Source organism: Neolamprologus multifasciatus, chromosome 15, assembly GCF_963576455.1.
Source record: "Neolamprologus multifasciatus chromosome 15, fNeoMul1.2, whole genome shotgun sequence".
Lineage (NCBI taxonomy): Eukaryota > Metazoa > Chordata > Actinopteri > Cichliformes > Cichlidae > Neolamprologus > Neolamprologus multifasciatus.
The window spans coordinates 29,142,327-29,153,750 of NC_140453.1; the positions used below are offsets into that span (position 1 = coordinate 29,142,327).

The 11,424-nt window shown below is 41.8% G+C and overlaps 1 protein-coding gene across 2 annotated transcripts in view; it reads left to right on the forward strand.

The window, feature by feature from the left end:
• LOC146502362 (calcium/calmodulin-dependent protein kinase type IV) overlaps positions 1 to 11,075 on the forward strand; it is a 32,252-nt gene extending 21,177 nt beyond the window's left edge. The window contains exons 7-12 of one of the 2 annotated variants that reach the window (XR_014869387.1): positions 890 to 964; positions 2,924 to 2,999; positions 3,298 to 3,424; positions 4,859 to 5,011; positions 5,285 to 8,197; positions 8,455 to 11,075. Coding sequence is in view for 1 of the 2 variants with exons in the window: in XM_085133117.1 (XP_084989243.1) it covers positions 890 to 964; positions 2,924 to 2,999; positions 3,298 to 3,424; positions 4,859 to 5,011; positions 5,285 to 5,797 (944 nt within the window). In the remaining variant the exon portion in view is untranslated. Of the gene's footprint in view, positions 1 to 889; positions 965 to 2,923; positions 3,000 to 3,297; positions 3,425 to 4,858; positions 5,012 to 5,284 lie in introns of both variants that reach the window. The other variant, XM_085133117.1, reaches the window with a different exon arrangement.
• The last annotated feature ends 349 nt before the right edge of the window (positions 11,076 to 11,424 follow it).

An 11,424-nucleotide genomic window follows, 5' to 3' on the forward strand; every position in this document is an offset into this window, starting at 1 on the left:
AACAAACTCTCTACATCTGAATACAACAGAATGACAAGTTTATCATGTTCCAACACAAGTTGTGGAAAATATTTTCTGTTATCATCGACCACGCTGTCTGTTATCATCAGTGGTGAAACAGTTTGGAGATGCTGAGTACGACTGTGATGACACGTCGATGATCTAAAACACATGAAAGTAAAACAAAACTAGTTTCCTGGCTCATAACAGGAAATTATTGCTTATTTATTTCAATTTTAAACACCGTCTGCATTTGCAAATAACATGTAAGTAACTGCACTAAAGACTGTTTTCAAATCTGCTCCTATCATCTCATTATTTCAGCTCCTACTGTGCTCATACTGTATGTAAAATAAAAAACAGCATTCTTAAAACAACCACAAACTACCAAAAACTGTGGTCGCCCTGAAAATATGCATGAACTCTGGAGTTTGCTGTGAGAAACAAACCTTTGCATGCAGATTTAGCATCAGTCTTAAATTGAGGTTTTGCATACAGCTCAACCTTCAGTGTCTTTGCATTTGAGGCATCAAACTTGTGCCTGCATCATATTCCGAGCTTGTTTAGTCCGAGAGGTAAAAACTCTCACAGAAACATATTGTTGGCTCAGAATTTGGTTCGTGTTTGGAGGAGCTCCTCTGCGTCCAGATGGCCAGCGAGCCCTCGGCTAACAGATACAGATGGAAGCCTCCGCTCGAGTGAAACTCCTCTCCACCAACACCTTCCTTTAGTTCAGAGACTTGCCTGCAGAAAAACACATTTTCCTCCACCTCCACTGCTTCACCCCCTCATTTCTCTTAATATAGAAACAGGAAACTGAACAAAACAAATGCATTACAAGGTTTTTATCTCGCTTCAGTCTGAATGAAAGAAATATTCTCTTTTACAGCCGACTTTGGTCTTTCAAAAATCGTAGATGATCAGGTGACCATGAAGACAGTCTGCGGTACTCCGGGGTACTGTGGTGAGTACAAAAATACCACACTGGTGTCGCGTAGCTATGAATACCACATTCACTTAAGCTCACTGTATTCTTATCTGTATGGCCTCCAATCACACAGCATTAGTCATCTCAAAGTCCTTTGTATGTAGGTTGAAAGCCCACAGCATTATAACACAGAATAGTCAAACGATCCGATATAAACAGCACTTGGCAATCAGAGAGAGAAAAATCTGCCTTTTAATAGGAAGAAACTTCCAGCAGAAAAAGGCTCAGGGTGGGGCTGCCATCTGCTGCGACCAGCCGGGCTCGAAGAATCGATGGCAAAAATAAGACTCAGCTCACAGAAACAACGAACAGCACAACACAAACTACTGCAAAGAAGCATGAAAGAGTGAACGAGAGAAGAGTGATGGAGAAGTGCTACGAGTGTCATGTGAAAATTCTCAGTTTATCAGGACGTAGTGAAGATGTCAGTTTTCACTGTGATCTAATCAGCTGAAGGACAACCAGATAATGAGAAGTTACAACGTTCAAACTATTTTTCAGCTCTGAGCAGGATGCTTTTATTTTGACAATGTTGTCAGTTAATTAGTATATCCTCAAAAACGACTGCAGTGTTGCTCACGGTCATACTGGAGATGTATCACCATCCAGAGAGGATTTCTGTTTAACCCTTTAAAGCCGGTCGGAGCAGCACGCTATGTTTTGCGTAACTATTTTTAAATCCCGGTAGCTCTGCAACCACGTGAGTTAGCGCAATAATTTTTTTTGCATATGAAACCGTTGGAGTTGTACTTACATCTTATGCCATCAGCTTGTCCTCGGTCACAGTTTCCTTCCACATATAGTTTTGCAAAAACTGCATAAAAAGCACTTGCAGCAACAAAAACATAATATTCCAGAAACACGCTTTGTCGATCCGATCAGCTGTTTGTAACACTTCCTACGGTGGAATAGACGTCAGCGCGAACTTTTGCATGTCCGCCATGACCTGCCCGAAACCGGAAGTGACGTCATTTTCGCGGAAATGTAGTTTTTTACCATCAGGGCCTCATGAGCCTATACTGGTGTTTTTAAAAGTTATGTTTGACTTTATGACTTTCTGTGTCGTTTCTGGGATGCTTAGGACTCATATTGCACTGCTGGAAATAGTTTATTTTGATGCATATGCTGCTTTTTTGCAAATTTGCATTATAATATTTATTTTCATTTTTCCTGCAGTATATAAAAATTGGTGTATTTCAAAAATAAAACTATGAAGACACTCAAAATAAATTTCCTGTGGTGGGAAACTATTTTGTGCAACTTTTTTGTATTTACAGTTTTGAGGGATAAGCCTCTTAAATTTCTCTAACTAGAAATATATGTTAAAAAAACAAAAACGATTTTCAATTTTTTTGTAGTTTATATCACTGTTTTGCAATTTATGTAATTACTATGCACTTAATGCAGACATATTATTAAAATTTAGGCTATAATGGTTGTATTGATGTGTAGCAACTTGAAATTCTCCCAAAAATGGCTCCACAGCATGTAAAAATATAATATGAGCTCTGGCGGACTTGGTTCTATGGTAGGTCTTAAAGGGTTAAACACCAGATTTTAGGACCAAACACAGAGTTACTGGATGGTGTCTCTCCCACAGCAGCACATCGTGTTTGAGGAAACACTCCAGCGTAGTGTGGGACCTTTAATCTCAGTGATACGACACGGCACAGCAGCAGGACTTGTGGTGTAGTAACAGAAAATGAGGTGTGGGGAAAGGTAAAGTGGTGACGATGTGGCAGCTGACGCTCTGGATGGTGTCTGTAGATGTAGTAGGTGTAGTATCAGTAGTAGATGTGTTTATTCACCTGCGTTGCAGTGATATATGCGAGTGGGCAGTAATGCGTTCCCTGCGGCGTGTTCTCTGTGGGATTTCAGAAACTCTCTGTTAGAGCTTCTGTCAGCCATCTGCTGTCTAACAGACTCTGCTTGCAGCTCCAGAGATCCTGCGGGGAAATGCCTACGGCCCTGAGGTGGACATGTGGTCGGTGGGCGTGATCCTCTACATCCTGTGAGTCCATTAACGCCTTGCTGCCAGTGCAAGCGTACACTCACACATATATACTGAAATATTCATTGCTGACTCACTCTCATCAGTATATAAGTTTTATGGTCGTCCATCTGATTCATGACAGCCATTTAACACAATGACATAATGTGAAAGTCTGCATCCTGTTTATCTGCTTCCCTCAGACAGCAATTAAGCTTTTAATGCTGCCTTCAAATGGATCTGAGGGCGACACGCTGCTGTGGTGATGTGGCAAAATCAGCATCCTTTCCTAGACTCTCCCTTTGCTTTGTTTCCACAGACTCTGTGGGTTTGAGCCCTTCTTCGACCCGAGAGGGGATCAGTACATGTATAGTCGTATCCTCAACTGTGACTATGAGTTTGTTTCTCCGTGGTGGGACGAGGTCTCCCTCAATGCTAAGGACCTGGTGAGTTACACCAATGATTTGACATTATTATTTATGTTAAATGTGAAGAAGTGCAGGACCTCACACTTTATTTTAAAGCTCTCAGACATGTTTTGTACAAACTCTTGCTGCCCAGGACAGCGTAGTGGAAACTTAAACTGACCTGAAAGACTTCACACTGGGCATTGACTGGGATTGGTGACATCACTGGGACGTGTTCAGAGTGACTTCACACTAGGGATGGGTACCGGTATCCGGTTCTGTCATAAACGGTAGTAACCAGACTGAAAAGCAGCGCACATTTCTGTGCTTTTTTCCCCTGAGCTGTGATACACTTTAGATTCTAGCCAATCATTTTACGTTTCCGAGGATAGTAGGCGGGTCCAGGTACGTACGTTCTTTTAGAGCAGAGCTACAGATTAAAAATGCCCAAGGAGAAGCGGTCAAAGTCTGGCTGTACTTCACAGCAAAAGATGCAAACTCAGCAGCTGCAACAAGTGCTTTAAGGTGATACTGTGATACTGTCAAAGGAGGTAACACCTCAAATCTGAGGAAACACCTGGCGACGCATAGCGTTTTTTTTAAAAGCCGAGAAATGCGCCGTATTTGATAGCTTGCTGCGAGACCTCACACCGAGCACATCTACTGCGGGTGTGGTGCCTGTTATCGGACCCGGAGTTAGCAACATCCCCCAAAAACCCGAAGAGGAGAGTCCTGGCCCCTAGCCCTGCCAGTGTAGCAGAAATGATGATGATGATGATGCAGCAGCAGCCGTTCTTCTCTGCGTGAGTAGCTTAATGTTGTTCGTGTGTAATTTACGTTGAGTAGGCTAACCACGTTATTACATTAATGCATGTAAGGTGAACAGCAAACACCATCATAGCTACATGCAGCTGTCTTCTTGTTTGATGGCAGATACTCCCTTCACCCTGGCCAAAAAGGCTAAAATGACCAAAGAAAAAGTGGAAAACAGTAAAACATGAGAGGTTTTTGGACAAAGTTTGTGTTTTTTCCATTGTTTAAGCACTGCTTAAACGATACCCATCCTTACTTCACACTTTATATTAACTTGTCTGGAATCACTCTGGACTTCAAACAATATTAGACTTGGATGTATATTTGTGATGCTGTTTTTGGACGGCTTGGTGCGTGTTGGATCTTTGGTTGGTGTCGACTAACACGACTTATGCTAAACTAAAACTAGACTTGGAGTTGACTTGAGTGGAGACTTGTTTGAAATGATATTGAGATTTATGGAATGACTTGACACTAAATTGTCTCGGCCTTTACCTCTGGATGCCTACAGATCCATTTCTTGGTGTGATTTGAATTCAGAATGAAGTGAATGACTTGATAATTCACACGAGCCTGATTCGAAACCTTGAATCTTAACATTTATTCATAGATTGGACTTGGACTTGTTTGAAGGCCTTGGTTTGTCTGATTTGTCCGCAGGTCAGTAAGCTGATTGTCCTCGACCCTCACAAGCGCCTCAGTGTCCGGGAGGCCCTGCAGCACCCCTGGGTGCTGGGCAAAGCTGCCCGGTTCTCTCATATGGATACGACCCAGAGGAAGCTACAGGAGTTCAACGCTCGACGCAAACTTAAGGCTGGTCCTTTGTCATAGTTTCATTCCACAGTGATTGGTTTTGTGGGCATCAAAGGTCATAGAAGACTTTTTTTTGTCATTTTAAGATTTTGGGAGATAAACTAGGAATGACTCTTGTACATTGGCATTTTGAATTGGTTGAAATTACAGGACAGGGTAATAGAGAAACATATTTAACAGGGAAGCAAATATCAACTCAACATAGTTGACAAATCTGCTTTAAAGACTTTTAAAAGCTCCTGAATACTCACTCACTTTTCTGTGTGCTGACAGGCGGCCATGAAAGCTGTCGTGGCCACAAGTCGGATGCATGAAGGTTCGCGGCGTCGCACAGACAGCTGTGACATTCCAGGTTCAGGGGCTTCCAGGCAGAGCAGCATGCAGCAGGACCCGCCTCCTGAGTCTGCATGCTCCACCCAAAAAGACAAAGAGGCTCCACCTCCTGACCAGCAGTTGCCACAGGAAGTTGAATCGAAGTCTGCTGACCCAAACGCCCTCAGCCCCTCTCCTCCACACAGCCCCAAACTACCCAGCTCTGATGTCACACCCACAGGGCCCATCCCCACCAGACCGCCACTGCGCGCTGATGGGCTGCGACAAGTATCTGTAATCCCTAAAAGCATGCTGGTCCAACCCCGGCTGCCGCAGAAAAGCTGCTCTGCCATAGAGCCGACCCCCAGAGTTGGGGCCACACCCACACTGGGCTCACCCCCGAGTCCCAACAACCTCAGCAATGGCTTCACATCTGGGGCGGAGCCTACCAGTAAGACCACCCACTGCCAGTGATCACATGGCAAAATTAAAAAAATTCTTGACTCTGCTTCAGTTTCACACAGAAGTAAAAATCATTCAGCTTTCAGCATCTAAATTAACTTCTTTGGACCAAATTACAGTAAACCTGAAATCTGCAGCTCACATCGCACATTTAACCGCATCACCACACGTCTGCGATCTCTTTAGCTTACATGCTAACAGATACTGATTCATGGAGGGTTCGCTGGACATTTCTGAAGATGAGCAGGTGTTTTATCTTCTGTTTTTTAGTATAAAGGCCTTCAATTATTTAGGAGAAGTAAAAATAATTTCTCCCATCAGCGCTCGTTTATGTGAGGGTTGACTAAAAACACAAGAAATGTAATGAATGTGAATTGTGTCTGTTTAGCGCTTCAATCTCAGTAGCATTGTTGAGCTACTTGAACAAATAACCAGCATGCTGATGAGCAGTTATCAAGGCCGTGCACATCTGGACTGGAGGGCGTGTTAGCATTTAGCTCACCCACTGCAGCACTTCATCAAGTAGCTCTGAATTATTCAGCACATCAGCAAGACTCAATATATTTTTGCAAAGACTCAACATATTTGAAAAAAAATTCGATTAATAAAATAACTCGTAAGAGCTACAATTTATTTGTCTTACCACAGAAATGAACCAGTGACGTGTGTTTACAACCAAAATGAAGCACTCGATCAGTGACACTGGACAATGGCGTCTGTTATACCTTCTTACTTACAACCGGTATCAAAAGGGAGCTATTATTTTTTAAGTTCTTATTTTCTGTAATATGTTACAGTTTGAGCTGTCAATTGTAAACATGGCTAACATTTCAAATAAAAAGGCGAAAGTATGTAAAAGTTATTCATGTATGCAAAAAACTCAGAACTCAAAACTGTTTTCTGCTGTTTTTTGTATTTCTTCTTAAATGTTCAAAATCTTTATGTTTTCTTCTGCTGCAGGCAGTTAATGCTTACCAAGTGTCAGGCTTACAGAAGTTAGCAGATTTGAAGAAAGTGGGTTTTGGGGGGGGGGGGGGGGGGGTGAATAGCTCATTTAAGACAGGATGAATTGAGGAGTATTTTTAACTCTGCTAACTCTGCACTTACTATCTCAGTTGTAGAGATTTGGGGAAACTTCAGAGTAAATAGGCCACTGTGGCGTTCAAAGTAAACTTTAATGGAGCACACATTATAAAAGTAAAAACTAACACGCAGAAGGTTTCTGTATTACTGCAACTAAACGCAGTTATTGACTGAGCCGTTTATTAATACAGAGTTTTTAATAACCCAGATTCACCAACACAATCTGCATCTAACATCAAAGAGGTTAAAAAACGACAGGTTTTCTTCAGGGAGGAAAAGAGTGCTTCAGAGTGCTTCATTTTTGCTGCAAACATTTATTTGACTCCCACATTAAAGGGACATTACAACATTTTGCATCAAACACTTTTGCTAAATTTGACTCACATGTCCTACAGTTAGCTTAGCATAGCATAATACTGGCAATAAAGAAGCAGCTAGCTTTAAGTCCACTTTCCACCACCTTCAGACGTAACAGCCCAGATCTCGTAAACAGACTTGCACTGCTATCATGTGGGCTTGATGAATGTATCCGGTACCAGAGGAATTAGGATCAAATTCAGACTCTGTTTCTTTTCTTTAGCGTTTCTGTGGTAACATTTGGGTGAGATGTGGCAAAGAGCTGACTGTTTGTGGGCCTAGATGGTGATTGTGCCTGCTGTGATTTCGATTTGCACCACAACTTGGGTTTAACAAAATCATGTTCAAATCCAACATTCAGATAATGTCTGGATTCCCTGAGTGGCACCGCAGGCCGACCTCGACTGCAGCCAAACATTCAACAATCTAATTGAAAAGAAAAAGGAATTCATTCAATTTCCACAAAGAGGCAATAATCAGTTATTTCTATCCCAGGTTTAATGTTCATGCTTTCTGCCTGTTGGCAGGTGTAGGTGGAATTTCCTCCATACTTAACACAAAAACATGAAACTGAAATCCATGCTGATCTTTTCCTTTAAGTCCTGATCTGGGACAAACTGAGACTTGAGTTTTATGTTTCTTCTTCTTCTCCTGACGCAGAAAGCGGACTTTTCCTGTGCTGCTCAGGACAGAGACTGATTGTATTTTATTAAACGTACACGATGACTTGGCGCTCACCTGCATGAACGGATGCTCTTTATTCATGGACGAGGAGAGAGCGTAGCTTCATTTCTCGGCTTTTTCTTCTTCTTCTGCATCCCTTTTTTTAGCATGCACGCTCAGACGCTTCAGACTTTCATGTTGCTGTAAAACTGAGTTTTTTAATCCTTTTTACTATTTACCGTCGACACCCGCTGACGTGATTACGCAGCCGTATGAGTAAATAGAGTACCTCCAGTGTGTAGCGTTCAGGTAAGTAACTCGTGTTTGTGATCTTCTCGTAAAACGTTGTGTTGTTTACACTTTATCAGCAGTGGCGATGCGATCTTATTTGCACTGTACATACTGTAGTTTGGTTTTAGACAAGTTATTACTAACATCTTTACTGCTCGACTCGCTAAGAAACATGTTCAGTGTTTAAGCTCCCAAATATACCAGATTTGACCTTTGTGGAAAATAAACCCCTTTCATGCGATCTAAAACCACACGTTCTACCTCTTTTTGTACAGGGGCTTCCAAAATGAAATGAAAAGATGCAGATCTGGAAAGAAAATGAGATGAGACAAGAAAGATCCGATTTACATTTACACTTATGGTGGCCAAGACAGAACCAACAGAGAAACACAAGCAAGCGCTTTAAGCCAGCCAACAGTGCATGCTAGCAGGAAACATACTGTGTAGCTGCTTCCACAGTAGTTAATCCCTGTGAGGTTTTGGAGATGTTACAGGAGTTTGTAAGAACACTACATTGGCTACCGAGCGGTTTCTCAAACATTTTGTTTGATGTGTCAAATGTCCACTCATGACACCACAGCTCATTAGTCAACAAGTCCTGAGTTTGTCACGAGCCAGTGCAGGAAATTCCTCTTAACCGGCCGCACATATGCTCACACAGAGCTTGATTTGTTTGCTTAATCACTGAGTGAGGCTGGAGCTACAGGCTCGCGATGAACTGGCTACTTCAGATGTTGTTTATCAGCATCTGATAGCAAGGCCACGATCTCCGAAGAATCATGGAGAGCCTCGCCAAGACGTCCAAGCCTGGATGCCTCATACTTCATTGTTTTCTGCATTCGTTCCTTGTCTCACTGCTGGCAAACAGTTTTGTTGTACTGCATATGAAGAATGGACACGACGTTGGTTTTTTGAACAGATGAGAGGGTGGATAGCTCACGTATCAGCTAACACTAGCACGCTTGGTTCAGCTGCATCCCTTAGCGTAAGGTGAATTCAATTCAATTCAATTCAATTCAATTCAATGTTATTTATATAGCGCCAAATCACAACAAATGTCGCCTCAAGGCGCTTCATAGATACAGAGAAAAGCCCAACAATCATATGACCCCCTATGAGCAAGCACTTTGGCGACAGTGGGAAGGAAAAACTCCCTTTTAACAGGAAGAAACCTCCGGCAGAACCAGGCTCAGCGAGGGGCGGGGCCATCTGCTGCGACCGGTTGGGGTGAGAGAAGGAAGACAGGATAAAGACATGCTGTGGAAGAGAGACAGAGATTAATAACAGATACGATTCAATACAGAGAGGTCTGTTAACACATAGTGAGTGAGAAAGGTGACTGGAAAGGAAAAACTCAATGCATCATGGGAATGATGCAGTATTCTCTCACTGAGCTTCTGAAAGTGAAATAAGGATGCTTAACTGCATCTGAATGACATCATCTACAGTTGAATCCACACTGACAAGTTGTTTCTCAGCAGAGAGCTCAGTCCACAGTGAACCTCTTCACATAAAACCAGTCTCTACTTTATCGAGACGTTTTCTCTTTGCAAACACAGCAAACACAGCATCATGTCTGGAGGATAACTAAAGCTAATATCTCACAGCTTTGATTCTCAGCGGTTAAATCACCCACACAGCTGCTTTTAGGATCAAATCTTTTATTTTAAAAGAAGCTAATTAAGCTGCCTGTCTGCAGCACACCAGGCTGGATGAACGTCAGTATATGTCAAATTTGTAAATAATGTTAATATGTTGAAGCAATCCATATATTTGGTCTGTGATGTAGCTATCTTTTGATTCTTTTGATTCTTTTGACTCGATTCTTTTCAGAACTGAGTTAAAAGAATCTCATTTTAAAGCACTTTAAGAAGAAACGTGCAGAGGTGCAGTAAAGTCTCAGTAAACTGTGGTGTTTGCCTAAAAGTCTTCTCGGCTTTTTCAGCTTCCTCTGCTTTGTGTTCTGTCTCAGCCACCATACAGAATCCTAGATGATGAAGAGGAGCACATTTGTTCCTGAAGGGCTTTTCTATTTTAAAGAGGAACCACAGCTGTAACCAACACTGCTCCCAAAATTGATGAAAACTGATGGATGGACATGCTGATCACAAGCTTACCATCTCATAAATCCAACAGCCCGTCTAATCGCTGTCCCATATTTTATTTAGATAAAAACTGTATTTGCATTTATGCATCAAATTATTCTCACTCAGCCGGGTTTTCACATGGTTACATGGGAAGTAATTAATCATTAAAAAGGAAGTTTCTGTGATTGGGCGTTCAGACTGCCAGTCACAAAACATCTATTTTGAATTTGAATTTCCGTTTGTGATTTGGTTCCTCTTTAAACCGTTCAGTCAAAGCACGAGTTTTCAGTTGGACAGATGTGCCACAGCTGGATGCCACGTTTACCTGAGCACAGGTGTTTAAAGCTTCTTGCCAGACGAACACACTGGATAACTAGCAGTCACGGTGAACGCATGTAACTGTATATTTGATTTCTATCTATACGCTTCTGTAAGAACATGAACATTTTGCTTCTATTTATCTAGCCTGTTAGAGATTTGCAGGGTGGGGTTGAAGTGGGCGGGGCTACAACTGTAAATGGTATTTGTTTTGTGTTTGACGAGTATAATTGTACCTTTTTTTAAAGATTCTGACAGCTGACATATAAAGTGACGGTATAACAGTCTGAGCTGTTACACGTGTATCTTTGCATGTATTATTTAACTTCCTTTGATCACATCAGATTGAAGAAGCAAGCAGGGAGTGTGAATCCTGCAGGACTCTGTGACAGCAGCTCAGCTGATCTGAGGTCTGTTTGAATGAACCTTTGCTGCAGGATGTTTCAGGCAGGGTTTTGCATCACATGTACAGTAAAGGATATGAATCACTCGTTGCTTCTGGTCTTCTTTCCACACGTTTGCTGTCAGCCAAAGACGTTTGGAGGACAGACGGACGCAGTGTTGACGGTGTTCTGGTATTTCTTTTGGTGACAAATGAGTTCATCATACACACGTGTTGTTCGTCATACTCTTTCTAATTTTAATAAAATAGAGAATTCTAGTGTGAAAATGCTATCATGGCGTCTAAATTCAAGCATCGCTTTCAATATAATCAGACAGAAAATAGAATTCCTTGGAAAGATTTAGAATCGGCTGGAATGGGTTCAGGATATTACACAGAGTTAGTGCAACCTGATTGTAAATCAATTATGTAAAAAAATAACATATAAATATAAAACA